Source organism: Danio rerio, chromosome 17 (genome assembly GCF_049306965.1).
Source record: "Danio rerio strain Tuebingen ecotype United States chromosome 17, GRCz12tu, whole genome shotgun sequence".
Taxonomy (NCBI): Eukaryota; Metazoa; Chordata; class Actinopteri; order Cypriniformes; family Danionidae; genus Danio; species Danio rerio.
In genome coordinates, this window is record NC_133192.1 from 7604184 (window position 1) to 7627762 (window position 23579).

At 35.3% G+C, this 23579-nt stretch overlaps 1 protein-coding gene and 1 long non-coding RNA gene across 6 annotated transcripts; one reads left to right on the forward strand and one right to left on the reverse strand.

The window, feature by feature from the left end:
• Nucleotides 1–320: 320 nt before the first annotated feature.
• On the forward strand, nt 321–21245 carry coq8ab (coenzyme Q8A, genome duplicate b). 4 transcript variants are annotated; one of them, XM_073928116.1, is made up of 15 exons: nt 321–581; nt 2425–2547; nt 2646–2864; nt 4104–4170; nt 5638–5712; nt 5793–5918; nt 8947–9046; nt 11346–11486; nt 11570–11651; nt 11723–11816; nt 14265–14406; nt 15392–15499; nt 15934–15999; nt 16086–16172; nt 20299–21245. In XM_073928116.1, exons 8-15 carry the CDS (start codon nt 11349–11351, stop codon nt 20590–20592), a joined length of 1011 nt encoding a protein of 336 aa, XP_073784217.1. In that variant the 5' UTR covers nt 321–581; nt 2425–2547; nt 2646–2864; nt 4104–4170; nt 5638–5712; nt 5793–5918; nt 8947–9046; nt 11346–11348; the 3' UTR covers nt 20593–21245. The 4 variants fall into 4 exon arrangements, with proteins under 4 accessions (XP_073784217.1, XP_021328728.1, XP_073784219.1 ...); XM_021473053.3 differs by having other exon boundaries at nt 8947–9032; XM_073928118.1 differs by lacking the exon at nt 2425–2547.
• On the reverse strand, nt 12728–23097 carry LOC141378505 (uncharacterized). 2 transcript variants are annotated; one of them, XR_012393205.1, is made up of 3 exons: nt 22955–23097; nt 20317–20558; nt 12728–14425 (listed from the first exon to the last, which is right to left on the reverse strand). It is a non-coding gene; the product is annotated as an uncharacterized lncRNA (long non-coding RNA). The 2 variants fall into 2 exon arrangements; XR_012393206.1 differs by lacking the exon at nt 22955–23097 and adding an exon at nt 21798–22096 and having other exon boundaries at nt 14335–14425.
• Between the last annotated feature and the right edge of the window lie 482 nt (nt 23098–23579).

The following is a 23579-nucleotide window of genomic DNA, read 5'->3' on the forward strand; positions in this document are numbered from 1 at the left end:
GGGGTTAAAAGTAAACCGAATGTATGATGAATTTCAAACCAACTTCACCGTCGTGATTAACTTGCATTCATTTCACAATATTCACAAAATCATTTCACAATTTTTGTACGTTACCGCTAACGTTGAGTTAAATACGTGAAAGCTAGCGTCAACGGAAGTCTCGCACATTTAAATTTCAAATGCGGTGAGAAAGAAAATGAGGTTTATGAAACAAATTGAACTTAATACTGACAATAAAGGTAGAACCACTGTAAAAACGCTATCTCACCTGTAGATGGCAGGAAACACACACATATGATTGAATCTACGTTGCTCGCAGCGTGAGCGCCGCCTGAAGGAGGGAGCGGAAGTGCTCCAGGAATCAACATTTTACTGCTGCTGCTGGAGGAAACGTGCGGTTTGTTTGCTGGTCTGTTAGTTTGTGTTTAGTCCTCGCGCCACGTCTGCTTGCTGCATTTCCAGATCATATGTTTTTGCATATTATCTTTTGTTTGGACACCTCGTGAAACTTAATGGAGTTTGAACACAGTCAGCTGTTTCATTCACGAAGACTTTAGTAAATGGCACTGAGGAGGACTGCTGTGAGTATATTAGTTTGTTGATTAAAAAAACTGTCTGTCTGTCCATCTATGTATCACCCAATAAATTCTATCTATCTATCTATCTATCTATCTATCTATCTATCTATCTATCTATCTATCTGTCTATCTATCTATTTGTCTGTCTGTCTGTCTGTCTGTCTATAAATATTATCTATCTATCTATCCATCTATAAATATTCTATCTATCTATCTATCTGTCTATCTATCTATCTATCTATCTATCTATCTATCTATCTATCTATCTATCTATCTATCTGTCTGTCTGTCTGTCTGTCTATCTATCTATCTATCTATCTATCTATCTGTCTGTCTGTCTGTCTGTCTGTCTGTCTGTCTATAAATATTATCTATCTATCTATCCATCTATAAATATTCTATCTATCTATCTATCTATCTATCTATCTATCTATCTATCTATCTATCTATCTATCTATCTATCTATCTATCTATCTATCTATCTATCTATCTATTTGTCTGTCTGTCTGTCTGTCTGTCTGTCTATAAATATTATCTATCTATCTATCTATCTATCTATCTATCTATCTATCTGTCTGTCTGTCTGTCTGTCTGTCTGTCTGTCTGTCTGTCTATAAATATTATCTATCTATCTATCCATCTATAAATATTCTATCTATCTATCTATCTATCTATCTATCTATCTATCTATCTATCTATCTATCTATCTATCTATCTATCTATCTATTTGTCTGTCTGTCTGTCTATAAATATTATCTATCTATCTATCTATCTATCTATCTATCTATCTATCTATCTATCTATCTATCTATCTATCTATCTGTCTGTCTGTCTGTCTGTCTGTCTGTCTGTCTATAAATATTATCTATCTATCCATCTATAAATATTCTATCTATCTATCTATCTATCTATCTATCTATCTATCTATCTATCTATCTATCTATCTATCTATCTATCTATCTATCTGTCTGTCTGTCTGTCTGTCTGTCTGTCTGTCTGTCTGTCTGTCTGTCTGTCCGTTCGTCCCTCCATCTATCTGTCACAAATGAATATCATCTATCAGATTAGCAAAACTAGTTTTCCAATGATTTTGAAATAATTAGTTATTTTAGAGTCTTTATGATATAATTATAATAAAATAACAAAATATCCAATAAACAAAAAGAAAGAAAAATTTTGCCTCTGAACATCAGGATTTCTTTGGATGCTTTTAAATCTAATTTATATACTTATTTTAACTTCCTTGCCTTCAAGTGATGCATGCATGCATGTGTTTTTTATATCTGTAGTTCAGTTTATACATATATATATATATATATATATATATATATATATATATATATATATATATATATATATATATATATATATTTTTTTTTTTTTTTCCTATTCTTAATATATTTTTTATTTATTTATTAAATATTTTATTTTATTGTAGAGCACTTTGGATCAACTATGGCTGTGTAAAATTGTGCTCTATAAATAAAGTTTGAATTGCCTATATATTAGTTAGATTAACAATTATAAAAGTTTCTCTGTGATTTTAAAATAGTTTTTTTGTGACTACATTATAGCATAATTAAAATAAAAGAATATATTACAACATCTAATAACAAAACATCCAAAAAACTAAAAAAAAAAAAAAAAAAGTTTAATACACAATTATAAATCAGTTAGGTTAATAAAATTAACAGTTTCTCGGTATAACTAGTATAATTTCTATTTTTATAAATGTAATTTTAGTTCATTTTCTTTGCTAATTTAGTAAATAAATAGTAGATAAATGTCATTATCTAATGATATTGTATTTCAGTAATTACATTTCAGTCTGGATCTGCTTTTACAGGCCTGAATGGTAAAAATGGCTGCCGATATGTTATTGATGAGGGGAATCAACCGATTTAGAAATATCAGATTTAGAGGACGTCAAAAACAAGTCAGTTTTCTCACACCTCAACTAAGAGGACAGGTAAAACTGACCAAACCTATATTTACCAAGATTTTAGGTCAACATTTCCAAAAGCTTCATCCAGTCATAATTAGTTTGTCTTGCATGTTTTGTTTCAGGTCAGCTGCGGTCACCAAACTGCACTCAGTTTTAGTGGCGTTATGGGTGTTTTTGGAAGTGACCAACATCTGTCAAGGCTATTTGGAAAGATTCATCCAGATCAACAGCACATTTACAGTCAGATCGGTTTCTTCCACCAGGATCACAGATATTACAGCGCACTGAAAAAAGAAGGGGTCAAAGGGGTTAAAGCAGATTCCAGAAAACACAACCAAAAGGTACTGCACACTACTGTTGTCAAAATATCAATAAAAAAAAGCAAGATTGTATCATGTAAAATATTTCAGTGTAAATATTAATACGGAAATATTTTAAATGATCCAATTTTGCATTTGGTTGGTATCAATACTGGCTTTGCTCTCTCACAGTCTCTCTTCTCACCAGCATCAATTAATAAGATTCAAACCAGGGTTCAACACTAAGGATTTTTTTCTACTGGCCCGATCGGACCAGTAGTTCAGATTTTTACTTGCCCTGCCAATATTTTCACTGGCCCCACCAAAAAAAGTTAATAGCTATTTCTTAGCCACAAATAAAAAAAAATGTCAAAATGTTTGTAAATCTAGAATTTAAATATTTAAAAAATGTTAAAGTGTTTTGCAAACAAAAGTAGCAAAATGTACAGGTATTTTATTGCAAAACAAAGGATGACTGACCTGCCAAACTAACGGCAAACTATACAAAACATCACTTTTTTTTTTTTTTTTGTCGTGGTTTACCCTCGTAAATGTCTGCTTCCAAGACGTTAGAGACAAATGTTTTCCTTTAGCATCATCACTTGATGTTGCCGCCATGTTGCTGTCTCTTAGCTTTACTGGTTGTTCCGGAAAAAAAAATTACATGCTCACAACAGCCAATCAGATAAGAGGAACCAAGAAGGTAGCATTTGAAAAACACAAACGGTTTCTCTATTCTGACTGTATTTGCACGCAATTGACAAATAGTCACAGGCAAATCAAACTTTAGTTACAGGGCATTAGTGGCCCGATCGGGCCAGTAACGATCCTGTCTACTGTCCCGAGCATCTCACACGCTGGCCCCGGGCCATCGGGCAGTCCTTATTGTTGAGCCCTGCAAACACTTTTGTTTTTATCATAAAATAAGATGAGATTGCACTATTTTATTTTTATTTTATTGTAATGTATTGCCTTTTGCACTTGGCACTTGAGGAATGCTAATGTACCAACTATAAGCATTATATGGGTTATCTTTTTACTTAATTTGTATATTTTTTATGTTGTGGAATTTGTTCCCCATGGTATCGACAGTGTTTTCGAATAATGGTATTTTTCAAGGCATCGTATCGAAGTTGGAAATTCTAGTATCGTGACAATACTACAGCTCAGCGAACTGTAAATGTTCTTGTTGGCTACACTCAAAAAATGATTAGAAACTATTGAACTTAAAGTATTCATAACCTTTCTGCCTAATTATTTTTCATAATGTGTTTTTCTTAGCTCAGTGAAAGTGCAAGAGAGAGAAAAATGCCAGTCACAAGGATTGGAAGATTGGTGAACTTTGGAGGTGAGATGACAGTATTAATATGCACTTAATTTGCCTTTTTTTATATTACCGTTCATATAATGTATAATATCTCTGTTTGTGAAATGTAAAAGGTCTGCAAAGTAATTCTGAACTCCCTGGTCTTGCTGCATGCAATAGCCATAGTAGGTTTTTAACAATTATGGCAATTTGTAATCTATAATCATTGGTTTCTCTGAGCAATATCTACTTTGACTCTCAACCCCTAAAGTTGTAGCTGAGCCTGATTAGAGTTTGTTTTTATCCACTTGTTGAAAGTACTTTGTATGCACCCACAACAATATGAGGACTATGCTCAAACGTTAAAAGTGTCTAACACATTCTATAACTGGTAGACCAGTCACAACAAACTAGGCCACCTTGACTTATCAGAACAAAGCAGTGTAGGCTCATCTGACCAATTAGAGCAGAGTAGGGTCAACAGACTATTCGGAATAGAGCCATCTGACCAATTGTAGCAGAGCAGAGTAGACCAACTGGAGTAGAGCACTTTGACCAATCAGAGTGGAGGCATCTGACCAATTAGAGCAGAGCAAAGTAGACCAACTGAAGTAGAGCACTCTGACCAATCAGAGTAGAGGCATATGACCAATTAGAGCAGAGCAGAGTAGGGTCGACAGGCCAATCGGAGTAGAACCATCTGACCAATCAGAGCAGAGTAGGGTCGGCAGGCCAATTAGAGTAGAGTAGAGCACTCTGACCAATCAGAGTAGAACCATCCGACCATTTAGAGCAGAGTTGGGTCAACATACCAATCAGAATAGAGTATAGCCATTTCACCAATTAGATCAGTGAATGGCCAACAGACCAATTAAATTAGAGTCATCTGACAAATTAGCGCAGAGCAGAGTAGACCAATTGGAGTAGAGCACTCTGACCAATTAAAGCAGAGTAGAGCCATTTGACAAATTAGAAGAGAGTAGAGTCATCTGACCAATCATAGCAGAGCAGGGTCGAAATACCAATTAGAGTAGAGCCATCTGGCCACTAAGACCACAGCACGGTCAAAGGACCAACTGGAGTAGAGCCATCCTACCAATCAGAGTTGAGAAGGGAAATCTGGCCAATCAGAGTTGAATAAAGTTATCTGACCAATTAGAGCAAAGTAAGGGCAAACAGACAAATTAGAGCAGGGAAGAGCCATTTGAACAATTAGAGCAGAATAATGACATCTGGACAATTGGAGTAGGGTCATATGACCAGTCAGAGCAGAGTAGGCTGTCAAAAAGGCGGGGTTTAGACAGACCGGATCATTGAACTGATCGTTTCAGACTCTCAGAGAAAAGAGCTGAAGCTGTAGTGGATATTATGAAAAAATGAAATTGTTTTTTACTTTGTATGGATTAAAAAATGATGAATGCATGATTATTCTTTCATAAAGTCTCTTTTATTATCTTGTTAAATGCTTCAGCAAACAAACAGATGTATGATTTGTCATTATTGACCCAGGATTAGCTGTTGGCCTGGGCATTGGAGCCATCGCTGAAGTGGCCAAGAAAAGTTTTGCATCTCGAGATAATTCAGGTGAGAACACGTGCTTGGTTCAGTAGTGTTGCTGATTTAGTTGATTTTGGTTTAGTTGATTCTCATATTCTCTTTTACAGGACAGAAAAAAGCCATTCTTGACTCCAATCCATTTATATCTGAAGCCAACGCTGAAAGGATTGTTCGGACGCTGTGCAAAGTGAGAGGAGCGGCTCTTAAACTGGGACAGATGCTCAGTATTCAGGGTAAGAGATGACAACTCTATTCATGCAAAGCAGAATTAACTTAAAACGATTCTTGTTATTTAGCTAGCATAGCTTAAACTGATAAACATATTTGTTGCAAAACAATTTCTATTTTAAATGAAGGCTATTCTCTAGAACTTTGTCAGAAAATGACTTTTGCAACAAACCACGTATTTAAAATGAGCCGAGTTGTTGAAAATGTAAAAGGCAACATTACTAAATTTCATTTTGTTTTATTATGTTTAAATCTATGTTTATATCTTATTATGTTTAACTAATCTAATAATTGAAATGACACAACATCCTAGCATTATTCATGTAAATTCAATTTGTCATTACTAATTTTATTATTTTAAATCATTTAAAATTATTTTATTACTTCACTACTTGGCATAACATCCAGAAATATATCATCTTAAAGGGCCATGAAACCCCCGTTTTCAGACCCCTAGTTTGGAAAGTGCGTGAGTCCAGCTTTGGGTGGGAGTGTCGAGTGGCGAAAGAGGGAAGGGTTTGCATGAAAAGGGGAGTTTCTGTACATGCACTACAGCTGATTTTCACATTGGCAACACAAACACAGATGCTGGGGAGGAGGAGGTGGAGGATTTTAAGTCCATTATATTGTAGTGACATTACTGTGATCTTAATAACTAACAAAAAAAAGTAACTAACTTTAACTTTAACTAAGAACATTTATTACACACTAACCAAAGACAGGACAATCAACTGGAACTTCATCTTTTTTAACAAAAGACCAGCGACAAATCCGTTTTTACCCTTTCCAGATTCAAAGAGTTCTTGTGTAAAAATGTTCCTTAGAAACATATTTTTGTTGCGTGTGAGCAGACTACTGTAATCCACACATGTGAGAGCTGCACTCTCATCATGGTGAAATGGAAACAAAACCTTCGTTGCACAATAGAGCGCGCTGATTGGTTCGAACCAAGTTTTTATGAATTAATGAACAGATGTGCTGAAACATGTCACTGTGTTCTGGCCAGTACAGACAGCCGATCTCCACATTGGAATTTACACAATGATCTCAATGACGTTCTTTTTAAACCGGAAGAACAAATTAGCTCTAAACAACGCAAAACAACCAATTTCCACTTTTTTTGAAAAATATACAGTGTATCTGGAATGTATTGATAGCGCTTCACTTTTTCCATATTTATGTAACAGCCTTATTCCAAAATGGATTAAATTCATGTATTTTGTCAAAATCCACACAATACCCCATAATGACAATGTGGAAAAAAAATTTCAAATGTTTTTGAAATTGTTGCAGATTTATTAAAAATAAAAATAACATTTACAAAAGTATTTACAGCCTTTGGCGTGAAGCTCTAAATTGAGCTCAGGTACATTCTGTTTCCACTGATCATTCTTAAGATGTTTCAGCAGCTTAATTGCAGTTTACCTGTGGTCAATTCAGTTGATTGGACATGATTTGAAAAGGCATACACCTGTCCATAGAAGGGTATGACAGTGCATTTCAAAGCACAGAGCGGGCATGAAGACAAAGACCTCTGTCTGTAGACCTCTTAGATAGAATTGTCTCATGGCACAAGGCTGGGGAAGGTTACAGAAAAATGTCTGCAGCTCTAAAAGTTCCAGTGAGCACAGTGGCCTCCACCATCTATAAGTAGAAGATGTTTGGAACCACCAAGACTGCCAGCTAAGCTGAGTGATCGGGGAGGAAGGGCTTAGTCAGGGAGGTGATCAATAACCCGATGGTCACTCTGTCTGAGCTCCAGAGTTCTTCTGTGGAAAGAGGAGAACCTTACAGAAGAACAACTATCTGTGCAGCAATCCACCAATCAGGCGTGTATGGTAGAGTGGCCAGACGGAAGACACTCCCTGGAAACTGTCAAAAGTCATCTGAACGACTCTCAGACCAAAAGAAACAAAAATCTCTGGTCTGATGAGACTAAAATTAAACTCTTTGATTTGAATGCCAGGCGTAACGTTTGAAGAAAACCAAGCACCGCTCATCACCAGGCTGATACTATCCATTTCAGCAGCAGGAACGGAAAGACTAGTCAGGATGGAGGGAAAGATGAATGCAGCAAAGTACAGAGACATCCTGAATGAAAACCTGCTTCAGAGTGCTCTTGACCTCAGACTGGGGCGACGGTTCATCTTCCAGCAGGACATTAACCCAAAGCACATTGCCAAAATATCATTGGAGTGGCTTCACAACAACTCGGTGAATGTCTTTGAGTGGCCCAGCCAGAGCCCAGACCTGAATCCTATTGAAGATCTCTGGAGAGATCTGAAAATGGCTGTACACTGTCGCTTTCCATCCAATCTGATTGAGCTTGAGAGGTACTGCAAAGAGGAATGGGCAGAAATTCCCAAAGACAGGTGTGCCAAGCCTGTAGCATCATATTCAAATAGACTTGAGGCTGTAATTGCTGCCAAAGTTGCATCAACAAAGTATTGAGCAAAGCATTGAATACTGATGTACATGTGATATTTCAGGTCAAAAAAATGTGTGTTGGTGTTTCATGACCCTTTGAGGTTTTTAATATAGGCTCATTTTGCACGCACACACACACTCGGAGAGAGCTCTGTCTGTGCTGATGTTAAAAGCATGAAGTCAAACACTTATTCTTCACTGTTGGTTTTCTGTTTCGCTCTCAACTCTGGACACTGACCTGTCTGCAATGTAGACTTTAGCGTTTAGGGTGAAGAATGTAACTAAAATATCATGGTAAATATTACAGCCCTTCCTCTCAATATGGTCTTTCTACTTGTTAAAAAGAAATTTGATCCTGACAGGAGGCTGACAAGATCACATTAAGCCTGTGTTTACATGCTGTGGTCTCTCCAAAGGGTAATAATGTGGTAAATGTCATGTCATTAAGGTGAACAGCTCGGCAAGCTGGAGTATGTCACAACCCAAAATAAGAAAACCAGCTGACCACAATAGTGTTTAGCGCTTCATACCGTTCGTGCTGCTCAAGTCATCGATATATATATATATACACGAGTTCACACTGATTCTGGAGTTTTCTATCTGCAGATGATGCTTTTATAAACCCTCAGCTTGCCAAGATCTTCGAGCGGGTTCGACAGAGCGCCGACTTCATGCCTGCCAAGCAAACGATGGTATAGTCTCAAATGTGAGAGTTGAAAACACAAACAGACAGATTTGCCTACTTAGTCCTCATTTAATATCTGTAATATTTTATGAATTTATTTTTTAAGGGTCATAAACATTTATATTATCATTTAATATCTGTAAAAAAAAAAAAAAAAAATATATATATATATATATATATATATATATATATTTATTTGAAGCATAGTTTATAATATATTTTAATTGTGCTAAGCTAATTTGTGCTATCAACATGTTAATCTGTTAGAAAAACATCAGCAACATATTAATGTTAGTCAGCATGCTATTTCATGTTAGATGCATGCTAGTATGTTTTTTAAATGATGCTAACATAATTAAGCTAAAGCATGATAATTCATGCTACCAATAAAACTTGCTAGAAACATGATAGCAATATATGAACTGATGCAAAAACATGCTAAGAACATATTAATGTTAATCAATGGGCCAGTCCATGTTAGAAGCATGCTAGTATTGTTTTAAATGATGCTAACACATTTGAGGTAAAAACATGGTATCAGACATGCTCATTCATGCCACCATTATTAGCTAGAAACATGTTCGCAGCATGTGAATTCATGCACAAACATGCTAGCAACATATTTATTTTAGTCATGGAAACAACATCAATTCATGTTAGAACCATGCTAGTTTCATGCTAAAAGCATGTTAGGAAACATTAGTTCATGCTACCATTATAACTTGCAAGAAACATGTTAGCAAATCATGCTGACACATGCTAGCAAGTTGTGAATTAGTTATATCAACATGTTAATCAAGTTAGCATCACATTAATTAGTGCTAATAATAAGCTAGCCTTGTTAGCAGAATGCTTATTCATGCTAGAAACATATTAGTTCATATTAACAAACGTAGATTCATGCTGACACATGCTAGCAACTTGTGAATTAATTCTACCGACATGCTAATCAGGTTAGCAGCATGTTAATTAATGCTAATAATATGCTAGCCTTGTTAGGACAATGCTTATTTGTGCTAGAAACAGTAGTTCATGCTCGAAACACTTTAATTATAGTTCATGCTAGAAACCTGTTAACAAACAAGTAAATTCATGCTAAATCATGCTAGCAACTTGTGAATTAATTCTATCAACAGGTTAGCAGCATGTTAATATAGTGCTATACATGTTAATCATGTTAACATTATGTTAATTAGTGCTAATAAAACGCTAGCCTTGTTAGGAGAATGCTTATTCGTGCTAGAAACATAGTATTTCATGCTTAACACTTTAATTATAATCCATGCTAGAAACATGTTAACAAACAAGTGCATTCATGCTAAAACATGCTAGCAACTTTTAAATTAATTCTATTAACATGTTAATCATGTTAGCATCACGTTAATTAGTGCCAATAATATGATAGCCTTGTTAGCAGAATGCTTATTTATGCTAGAAACATGTTAACAAACATGTAGATTCTTGCTCACACCTGCTAGCAACTTGTGAATTAATTCTAGCAACAGGTTAGCAGCATGTTAATATTGTGTTATGCATGTTAATCATGTTAGCATCACGTAAATTAGTGCTAATAACATGCTAGCCTTGTAAGGAGAATGCTTATTCGCGCTAGAACAGTAGTTCAAACACTTTAATTATAGTTCACGCTAGAAACATGTTAACAAACAAGTGCATTCATGCTAGAACATGCTAGCAACTTGTGAAATAATTCTATTAACATGTTAATCAAGTTAGCATCACGTTAATTATTGTTAATAATATGATAGCCTTGTTAGCTGAATGCTTATTTATGCTAGAAACATATTAGTTGTTCATGCTAGAAACATGTTAAAAAACATGTAGATTCTTCCTCACACATGCTGAACAATAATTCTTCACAATAGTTAGTATTGTGTTATGAATATTAATCATGTTAGCATCATGTTAATAAGTGCTAGTAACATGCTAGCCTTGTTAGGAGCATGCTTATTCCGGGTTAGAAACATAGTAGCTTATGCTAGAAACACGTTAATTATAGTTCATGCTAGAAACATCATATGCTAGAAACATGTTAACAAACAAGTGAATTCATGCTAAAACATGCTAGCAACTTGTGAATTAATTCTACCAATGCTAGTCATGTTAGCAACATTTTCATGTTACTCGTGTCAGCAACATTTTGTTTAGAAGCAAGCTAATTATGTTAGCAACTTGTGCATTAATTATATCAATATACTTTTCATGTTAGCAGCTAATGCTAATTTTACACATCAGCCCATTTTTTTAGCCTTTTTATTAGGATCACACAAGTCAGAAGGTCTTCGTTTCTATAATTTCTCAGAAAATGGTTGTCAGTGATCTGGGTCCAAACTGGCAGGATCATCTGGAGTATTTCGAGGAGCGTCCATTTGCAGCGGCGTCTATCGGACAGGTTCATCTCGCCCGCATGAAGGACGGCAGAGAAGTGGCCATGAAAATCCAGGTACCAGAACTGCTTGCGTTTATCTCTTGTGTGTTTTTTGGCTTTCAATGGCCAATCTTGATCATCTTCATCAACATCATCAGTATCCAGGAGTGGCGAAGAGCATCAGCAGCGACATCAACAACCTGCTGACTCTCCTCAGCATCAGCCATGCTCTGCCTGAAGGTCTGAGTCCTGTTTTAGCAGAGTTTATTTATCATTTGAGCTTTGCTGTGACTGGATCTGATCTACCGCAGGTCTGTTTCCTGAGCATCTGATTGAGGTCATGAGCAGAGAACTGGCCCTCGAGTGTGATTATATTCGGGAGGCCAAATGTGCCAAAAAATTCCAGTGAGTTTTTGAAGAATTACACTGTAAAAAGCATTCTTGCTGACTTTACTTTTTTAGTTGGAATCAAATCAACTTTTCAAGTCCTTTCAGCTTACATAAATCAAACTGACTTCCAATATTAAGTTCAACTTTTTATAACTTAAAAAATTAGTTGATTAACCTGATTAACCTATTTTCCCAGTGATGGGTTGCAGCTGGAAGGGAATTCGCTGCATAAAACATATGCTGGATAAGTTGGCGGTTCATTCCGCTGTGGCGACCCCAGATTAATAAAGGGACTAAGCCGAAAAAGAAAATGAATGAATGAATGATTTAACTTATTAAAATAAGTTTAGGCAACAAAAAAAGTATTGACTTTTTGTCATTTTTACAGAGTAGTTGTAAAGTATGAATTTTGATTCGGAGCGTAGAACATTTAATATTCGTTAACTGGCTTTGAGAAGCCTTTATTTCTTAAGGTTAAGCTTTCAATAGATATTATTTTATTAATATTTTAAATTAGCTTTGTATTTTAATAGTTCTTTATGTTTTATGAAGTCAAATCATCTTGTTTTCAGATTGAAATGTTTGTATTTGGACTAAAAACAAGACAAAAATTCTAAGAAAGGGTTTTTGCGTATGTGTGTGATTTTTGCTATTTCTTGTGCGAAATGTTTTAAACTCTTGAAATTTTAACAGTCACAGGCCTTAAAAATGCATGAAAAATGATCAACTTTTCACTTGTGGTTAAACTCTACAAATCACATTTGTTCTGTGTCTCCTGGTCAAGTATAATTAAGACTCCACATTGCAGATCCTGTGATGTGACAACTGTGGATGTGCACATTGCTATAACTTTGCTAAAACGTGATATATTGTGCAGCCCTAATTTTTTTTTTTAATTTAATGATTTAATTTTTTTCTTTATTTTTCAAATGTGATTTTTGTTTGTTTGTTTGTCGCCAAATCAAATTTTTTTTAGCTATTTTTCATAGTTTTAGTCATTTAAGTACTTCAGATTTTTTCAGATCCCAAAGCAACAATTTACAGGTTTTCCTCTTTTTCCAAATATTTGATATTATTTTAGCTTTTATATTTAACACATTTCAAATTTATATTTACATTTACCCTTTAATATTTTTCGTTTGAATGTTTTCTGAATTAAAGTTCTACAATATAATATTTTGCCTTTTTATTTAGCAAACACTAATTTTAAAAATAATTTATTAAAAAAAATTTTTGTTTATGTTAATTACTCATTTCTATTTTGTATTTTATTTTTCTTGCAAGTTTTTTTTTTTAATTTTAAAAATGTAAAATTTTTAAAAGTAACTTTAGCACTCAAAAATCTCTCTGTGGCTGAGGTTAAATTGCTAATTATCATTTAGGTTTTTTATCAAACACGACATTTTTTACTGTATTTTAAATAATTTTAGTACTTCAACTTTTGATTTTTGTTAATTAACAAATAACAGTTAAATAGCAGTTTAGATTTTTAATTATTATTAACTCCATACGTACATTCATTCATTTTCCTTCGGCTTAGTCTGTATTTCAGAGGTCGCCACAGCGGAATAAACCGCCAACTATTCCAGCATATGTTTTGCACAGCGGATGCTCTTTCAGTCGCAACCCATTACTGGGAAACACCCAGGGGCGGACTGGGACAAAAATTCATCCCTGGCACTGTAGCCACATCAGCCCACATTACCACACCAACACAACCCACCCACGGACACGGACATTTTCTATTTATTTTGGTGTACAGATGGTGAAATAATATGACATTCTTGCCGGATTTTGATTACGTCCGGGTAACCTCGGATTGGGTCGGCCAATCTTGCAATCAGGCAGCCGTCACCAATTGGGCCAAATGCATAACATATGTTATTATTATTATTATTTTTTTTATCATCATCATCATAATATCACATCTAGCAAGACATAAAAGCTGCCTGCACGTAAGAACAATACATATTTAAAAAAAAAAAAAAAAACTGACCGGCCCACATTTAAAAATTGGTCCGGCCCTTCTGGCATTTGCCAGAATTGCCAGATGGCCAGTCCGCCCCTGGAAACACCCATACATTCTCATATTTACACACACTTAATACATTACAGACAATTAGGTTTATTCAATACCCTTATAACGCATGTCTTTGGACTGTGGGGGATACCGGAGCACCTGGAGGAAACCCACGCCAACATGGGGAGAACATGCAAACTCCACACAGAAATGCCAGGTAACCAGTAACCTTCTTGCTGTGAGGCGACAGTGCTAAACACTGAGCCACCGTATCGCCCACCCAATCTGTTCACTGTAGTTATCACAGACCAAATTGACCTCACAATTGCTATTTTGGTAAGCATAGTATAACAAGTATGAAGTACATCTTGTTTGATTTAGATTTTCTGGAACATTCAGTGACACTTTCTGACACAAATCTGTCTTCAATTCACTCATACCAGGCAGCTACTGAAGGGTCATCCATTTTTCTCAGTGCCAAATGTTGTGGATGAACTGAGCAGTAAACACGTCCTCACCACAGAGCTGGTGTCCGGTTTCCCTCTGGATAAAGCTGAAGATCTGCCACAGGAGCTCAAGAATGAGGTGAAGCGTCCATACGTACCTGCAAACATAGTATTAAAGGGATAGATTCACTCACTATTTTTACTCATCCTTAAAGGGAAGCTGTAATGAGTATCCCCAGGGGAAATTAAAGAACAAAGAAAATAATTAGCATAGTTCTGTTCAGAGTGTATTTAAACACGAGATGCAAAAATGAAGTGCTATAAATGAAATGAGTATTTATATAAACAAACATGTAAAGCATATGAATATTTCTAACAAAATGTCTAGTACATTAAGACAGAATGAGTGTGTTATATTGGTGCTTATCAAGCCCGCTTACCTCCGTGGAGCAGATTCATGCATCACACTGTTATTTAATGCATTGTGTGTATGATTTACTAAAAATATAGGTATTAAATAGTTTTGAACTGTGAGAGTGTGTCTGAGCCTCGGACATTATCATGAAGGCTGCTCTAGAGTTGGGGGCCATAAATGAGAAGGCTCTACCTCCTTTAGTAGACTTTGCTAATCTGGGTACCACCAGAAGTTTTGAGATCTTAAAGATCTCACAATTGGATTGTAACAAGACAGAAGGTTGGTTAGATAAACAGGAGACTATTTAAAGCTTTATAGGTATTAAACATTTGGGGAAAAATGTATGTAAAATTAATACATTTTTAACAATAAAGGCTGATTATATATTAACAGTGTCGCCACACAACTGTGTTATACAAGTGGTTTTTGCATAATGGATCCCCTTCTGTTCAAGGCTAAAGAAGATATTTTGAGGAAAGCTGAAAATCTGTAACCCTTGACTTTTATAGTATTTGTTTTTCCTAATATGGAAGTCTATGTTTACAGGTTTCCAACATTTTTTAATATATCTTCTGTTGTGTTCAACAGAAAATTCATCAAGGTTTTGAAACGAGTAAATGATGACAGAACTGAGTTTGTGTGAACTATCCCTTTGATGTAGCGTTCATCATTTTTTATTTATAACATTCATAATTATTCTCTTTGTCAGATCTGTGAGCAGATCCTGATCCTGTGTTTGCGTGAGCTTTTCGAGTTTCGATATATGCAGACAGATCCAAACTGGTCCAATTTCTTCTTCGACCCTCAAACACACAAGGTATTTCTCACTATTTGTTTGGACTCGTTTCATAATCTTTATTGCGGTTGCAGTATATATTAGGGCTGGGCGATTAATCGAAAAGTAATTGACATTCAGAACCTATAATCGATCTAAGATCGATTTTACAGGTAAATTTTTTTAATTACTTTCCCTTCCGTGTGGAGTCACATGACCCCGCTCTGTTAGGGCTAATCTATACTTGTATTATGATTTATACTTATTATATTATTCTGATATTATACTTCTTACTTTAGTACTTACTTACTAGTAATTGAGCATAATTACTGTACCAAACTTGTCAGTGAACTGACATAAAACAAAAAATAATCGTTCATTAATTGTATTCGAGTTAAACTGTTCAATTAATCGAGATTTTGGTTTTAGGCCAAATCGCCCAGCCCTAGTAAATATTGCTTGCTTTTCATATGCAGGTCGCGCTGTTGGACTTTGGAGCCACGAGAGGCTTCGATGCAAGTTTTACAGATACATATATTGAGGTAAATATGACTTTATATACATCATCTGCACACTTAAATTATATTAATATCTGGATGTCATGAAATGTCTTTTTTTTTTGTATCAGATTATCAAGGCTGCTGCAGACAGGAACAGAGAGGGAGTTTTACAACGCTCGATTGATATGAAATTTCTGACCGGATACGAGTCAAAGGTAAAACAATTCACAAGTCTGCTGAGAAAACACCACAATGCTTCAGTCAAACATTTATTTAATAAAAAGTACAATAATACTGTAAAAACTGCAGAACATTTAGAGCTCTTTTTTTAAATCAGGAAATACCAACTGGTCTTTTATTTGCTGAGATTAAAATCAAGGGTTATTAATTGGAAGTGAAGCACTCAAGTTTACATTATTTTGTAAATTGGTTTCCACTCGATTAATGTAACCATTTTGAAGAAAAGGGCATGTTTTACTATAGATTTAAGCGCAAGGGCGCCACCATCCTGGAATATCACTGTCTGATGCCCTCAGCTGAACAGATCCAGTAGAGCTGCATGATTCTGGCTAAAATGAGAATCGCGATTTAAAAAAAAAAAAAATGTTTCTGTTTGTGTTTTTTTTTTGCTTAAAATAAGGATCTCATGATTCTATAGATATAAAATAAAGGTTAATATGAGTAGGCTTTTATTATTGTTATTTCTCAAACAGACATTAAATTGGTCCTGGTCAATAATGCACAGTAAAGTGATGACATCAGAATACAACTATTCATAATTCTGATGTTGAATTATTATGTTTGAGACGCATGCTTGCAATCTACTAGTAAAATCAGACATTTGTCATTATCAGATTCCCTCTTGCATTATATTCAATTTTATATAGGCTAGAGTAGTTATACTGACACTGTTAAACATTTATTCTCATGCACAACACTCTGTGTTCACTATAAAAGAAAAAAACATATCAAATGCTTGTCGCAATCATAACTCCTACAATGCGATTTGAATATTAAAATGATGTGCACGCTTTCGGTTTCATTTTCACGGCTCCCAAACGATCACTCTATTCCACAAACTGAATGTTATTTACAACTGTATTACCTGTTATTCACAGCCTATGCAGGTTCTGTTTACTAAAGTAGACAGTAGTCATTCACAGGTGCGCCCACCCTCTCTGTAGTAACAGGTCACGGTCAACTCACGTCACATGTGATTTCCTGGCCGCGAATACATCCTTACATTATGACATTAATGACATTTTTGGGTAAATTATACCTTATAAAAACAGTATGTTAGAACAGCGTATGTAAAACAAAGACTTGTGTGGCTGAACTTGAAAATATGATTGGCAGAATCGTAAAAATGCTGAATCATGATTGTCTAGGGCTGAGCTATTTAATTGGCGGCCAAAGGCAATTTGTTCCGGCCCTCCAAACAGTGTGACTAACACATCAAAAATAAATTTAGTTCAGTCGAAAAACGGCCGCTACAGTTATGAAGTGACGTGCTCTTTTCAATATAGCATGAGCTGCAGTAGAAGGCTGCGCAGAGCGTGAGTCACTATAAGCGAGTGGCACGTGCAGCCTAAAAACATTTGGATGTGTTCCTAGAAAAGGACTTTTGTACATTGCACTGATATCATAAAGGCTTCTTTAAGCCGCACGAAACGAAACTGCTGCATTTTAACAAAGTTATGCCAAATTGCCAACTGTGCGCTACTTTAAAGTTCACCAAGCACACAAATACGCACATACACGGATTAACTACAGCAGCGGCCGTTCCCATATCACGTCTTTTTTGCTTGCAAGTTTGTTATTTCTAATGTCAGAATATATGACAATATGCGCACACAAGCGGAGCGACCCGCTTGCAGTTTTGCAGGCACACGCAGTAGAAAACATCTCACGGTGAGGGTTGTGCCTGTCTTTCAGTGCAATGTAAACAAAAGATATGTTAGACGAATTATTATTAAAATGATCATGTACTGTATGTATGAATGCTGATGGCAACAACAGTTCTTCCAAATAACTTACCTAATATAAAGCTTGAATTTACATTAGACGTGATAACCGTGAAATCATGATTATTCTTCAGACTATATAATCATACAACCAAAATCTATAATGTTGCGTCCATGATTGTTATACAGTTCAAAACATAACATATGAATGTGTCTGAATGTAGAAGAAGCATACTTCAGCAATGCACTGCTTTTGTTGCGCTTTAAAATACAACATTTGAATGTTTGTAAAAAAAATATAAATAAATAAATAAAAAAAAGTCTATTGTACAATGCAGTGATTTTTATGTAGTTTCAAAATACAATATATTCACATTTTAATGTAGAAAAAGCCAACGTGGGTGTCTTTATGAGCACAAATACAGCATATGGGCTTTTATATGCAAGGTGTCATCACTCATATAGCAAGTCATATCTCTCCGGCCCTTCGTTTGGGATGCTTTTCATGAACCAGCCCCCATGACAAACTAATCGAATAGCCCTGGTCTAGGGGGTCGAATCGAGATTACAATCTTTTTTTTCCGATTAATTGTGTAGCTCTACTGTACAGTTGAATTATAAGCCCTCCCCCCCTGAATATTTCCCTCAATTTCTGTTCAAAATTTCTAAACATAATAGTTTTAAAAACTTATTTCTAATAACTGATTTATTTTATCTTTGCCATGATGACAGTAAATAATATTTGACTAGATATTTTTCAAGATACTAGTATTCAGCTTAAAGTGACATTTAAAGGGTTAACTAGATTAATTAGGTTAACTAGGTAAGTTAGAGTAATTAGGCAAGTCAATGTATAACAGTAGTTATACAAATAAAATAAAAAACTGGTGCTGTATGTAAGTTTTTGACTCTTCTAAAGCATAAAAATACCATCAAATGTATGAAGATATTTAAGAATTAAATAATTGCTAAGTGAACATGTTTAACATGTTTAATGCTGAACTCAGATATTCTGCTTTGAATATGTGCATTTCGTGCCGGAACATCTGTCTTTGTTTTAGGCCCTTTAACCTGCCCACTGCCACTTCAGCCAATTTTATTTCAGCACACCGGGTTGCCTTGTTGGAAAACCGCATATTAAAGCGTACATACGTGATCGAAATGGGACCTCCAGTAGACAGAAGCAGACTCCGAGTTCCACATGAGGTGGTTATTAATTACATTATATATATATATATATATATATATATATATATATATATATATATATATATATATATATATATATATATATATATATATATTTGTGGGTTACATTGTAACCACGTGTTCTAACAACACGCTTTGTAATGAGATTTGCAGTGCTAAGCAATTGGGCTGTTTGCACCAGAAACACAACAGAAATTAAAATGTAATTTAAAAATAGCTATTCAGAAGCACAGAATATGCACTCACTCAGGAAATTATAAGGTTTATAATCTAATTAATGCATATTAAACCTCTTTAACATTATTAGATGTAGATGCTGAATCACTGATATGTGTTGGTTTGCATTATTTCACAGTTCTAAAGTTCAATTTCAAACGTTTTATTTTATTTTCAAGATCTGAGGTGAACTATCTGCTGCTGATTTCAGTATATGGCTATAAATGTCATGTAAAACGGCATTTAAACTCGCATTGTTAGCATTTAATACTGAATAAACCACACGAGGTGTACCTGCAGTGATCATGCTATCATGTTTTCTGTTCAGCTGCAAGAAATAGAAGATATAAATTTCAGGTGTTGGTTACGGAAAAAATCTTAATATAGAAAATATTCCTTTTATAGCATGCCGTTACTTGTATTTAGAAAACGATTTAAATCAGCACTTAGTCTCGATAGTCAGCCTCGCTCCTGTTGGTCCTCAATCTGGCAACCTGCACTTGTGTGCGTTTTGAACCAGGAAAGCACAAACTACTTCAACCACTGTGTGTCAAACTTACATACTGCACATTTAAGGGGGCTAATAATATTGACCTTAATTAATAACTGCTTTTATTCTAGTTGAAATAAAACAAATCAAGACTTTCTACAGAAGAAAAAATATTATTGGAAATAATGTGAAAAATGCCTTGCTCTACTAAACATAATTTGTGAAATATTTGAAAAAGAAACAAAAATCACAGGATGGCTAATAATTTTAACTGTTTATCTCCATAATTTAATTAGATTATTGTAAAATGTTGCTGTTAATTTTGTAAAATATTTTGTTGATTCAGTTAAGCATTGTTTTTAGAAATTAATAGTTTTATTTGTAGAAATGACATTCTCAGGTCTTAATGCCGCACAGTTCTTAGTATAATCTGTATATTTTGACTCTTTTTCTTGGTTTTAGTCGATGGTGAATGCTCACGTGGATGCGGTGATGATCCTCGGCGAAGCGTTTTCATCAGACGAGCCGTTTGATTTTGGATCTCAGAGTACGACTGAACGGATCCACCGTCTGATTCCAGTGATGCTGAAGGAGCGTCTGACTCCACCGCCGGAGGAAACCTACTCTCTGCATCGCAAAATGGGAGGATCCTTCCTTATCTGCTCCCGTCTGAAGGCCCAGATCTGCTGCAAGAACATGTTTCAGGAGGCCTACGCCAAATACTGGAGAGAGAGACACAAGGAAACCGCTCAATGAACAGTGCACATGTAGCAGACTCCAAAACTATCAAAGACATTACTCTGAAATGAGGAGTATGCACTTGGTTTGACCTTTTCTTCTTTCTTTACTGCGTCATTTGGTGCTGATGAATTGATATATACTTCAATAATGTCATTTAAGAGAATGTGAAACTGTGGTCACCCAAAAATGAAAATGGAATTACTATTTAGTCTTCCTCAAGTGATTTCAAACCATTTTTGGTGTCTTTTTTTTTTGTTGAACACAAAAGAAGATATTTTGAAAAATGGTTGAAACCTGTAACCGTTGACATCCAAAGTAGGAAAAACTAATTCTATGGAAGTCAATGTTTTCAGCATTTTTCAAAATATCTTCTTGTGTGTTCAACAGAAAAAATGACAAGACAGAGTAGGGTGAGTAAATGATGAGAGAATTTTCAGTTTTGGGTGAACTGTACTTTTTAAGACTGGTGGTTTGCTTTCAAAAGTTTTGCATGTAAAATGTTGCAGATCTAAATTTGTAGAACATAATTAAAGTATCACCTAAAATCAAGATGACGGGAGACAATCAATGATATTTTTATCTGTAATAAAAATGTCAACATCTTTGCATTAATCACAAATCGTGTTCAAGTTTATGAAGAGTTGATAATTAAATGCACTTTGCAGAAATTTCTGGGGAATATCTGTTGACTTTGCAGAACCTAATTGAAAATATGACAGGTATATACATATTCAAGATGATGTCAGACATCAATAAATGAAAGTATCAAATATTTTAACTCCTTAAGAACTAAATCAGAGGAAATCTAACAAACTGAACAAAGTGCACCACATTTGGGTTTCTTTTTTATATGGTAAAGCAGGGGTGTCCAAACTCAGTCCTGGAGGGGCAGTGTCTTGAATAGTTAAACTCCAACTTGCTCCAACACACCTGCCTGGAAGTCTAGTATACCTAGAAAGAGCTTGATTAGCTGGTTCAGATGTGTTTAATAGGGGCTGGAACTAAAATATGCAGGACACCGGCCCTCCAGGACAGAGTTTGGACACCCCTGCCTTAAAGGAACTTTGACAAATCTAGCTAGCATGTTTTCAACTGCCACAAGGCTGCAAAAAGTGCTTTACAGAGAAAAAATAAACTAACGACATGGGCATAAAAACAGTAAAAGCAATAGGCACATAATTAGAAAGAACAAAGAAAATATTTTTTTTTGCTCTAAGTACCTTGGGTTCACCGAGTCAGAATGAACCCTGAACATTCTTAAACTCAAGCCTTTAAACTGTTTTTGATGTTGCCTTTAGATGTTAATGAAGTTGCTCCTTGGCTGTTGAGCCAGCTGTTCTCTCTATCTCTCCATGTTAATGCAGTTTCAACACCATTGACGAGATGGTTCTCTGTGCACCACATGTGTTGGTGTGAATGAGTGTGTATGGGTGTTTGCCAGTAATGGGTTAAGCTGGAAGAGCATCCGTTGCGAAAAACATGCTGGATAAGCTGGCGGTTCATTCCGCTGTGGTCACCCCTGATTAATAAAGAGAAAGACGAAAAGAAAATGACTGAATGTTTTAAGTATATTTGTATAGCGCATTTTACAAGAATTATAATTATTTGTATTATACTTGAATAACATTTCAATAGTTTTAAGTTGTCTATTAATAATATATTAATACCTTTAAATTTAGAAAAAATAAATAAATAAATTAGATTCCCCCACAGTCCAAACACATGCGCTATAGGTGATTTGAATATAATTAAACTGACCTGTGTGTGTGTGTGAGAGAGAGAGAGAGAGTGTGTGTGAGAGTGTGAGAGAGAGAGAGAGAGAGAGAGAGAGATAATGTAAGAGTGTATGGGTGTTTACCAGTACTGGGTTATGGCTGGAAGGGTATCCGATGAGTAAAACATATGCTGGAATAGCTGACGGTTCATTCTGCTGTGGCAACCCCTGATAAGTAATGCACTAAGCTGAAGGAAATATTAGGTAATATTGTTTTTGTTTCTGGATGTTTTTCCTGCGCAGCGCGATGGCGGACAGCGGTGTGATATGTCTGTGTACGTTTATTAATAGGAAGCGCATTAATACAATACGGAAGCCCTGAACCGCACAATGAGGGGGAGAAACTCATTTCGTTGTAATGACATTAACATTATGTCTTATTATTTTACTTTAAAAAGCCGTTATAACGAGATACATTTTTCCCTCACCGTGCGGTTCAGTGCTTCCGTACAACCCACCAGTTTTTAAACTGACCGAAATTACTTTTCAGTTTGAAGCGCAGTCATTTCAGCCAACCAGAATCGAGTAATCACACGGACCACCGTATTACAGTACTTCTACAGTACAAGTTTAATTAACTACAAGATACAAGTTCAATATTACCTCAAAAATAGCCTTTCGTGCTTTTAAATGTCCCTGTGCGGCACGATGACGGACAGCGGCGATTTGCCTGTGAATCTTCCTTTTAATGTGAAGCACATTAATACAAACCACCATTTATTAAACTGACCGAAACTACTTTCCATTGCGTTTGAAGGCAGCGCAGTCATTTAAAATGAAGTAACCAGACAGACCACGGTATAATCTGTTTTTTTTTTTATTAATTGGATTTCTAGTTCTTAATATAGAAATAAATATTGCAGCAGCAGTCACTTTCCAACCAATTATAATTCTAAACAAAAACGTACATAAAGATTCTCTGACAAACCCAACCCTGAGGCCGTGCAATATTATCACCACAGTGAAAATTACAACATAGCAAAACCTTTTCACGAGTTCAGATGCAAAAACCTCTAAATGCCGTCTGAAATAGTCTTCTAAAATGGGCATTTTATCAAGCTGCTGTGTGTAGGTTCACTAATATCACTTTTATGGGAAAGAATAAGTCATTTTTATTGTCTTTAAAGTTAAATAACTCAACATAAACAAAAGACCAAGGCTTAGAAAAATGCTAATTTTCGATGTAAATTTCAGATGGCATTAGGAGGTTTGTGCATCTAAACTCTTC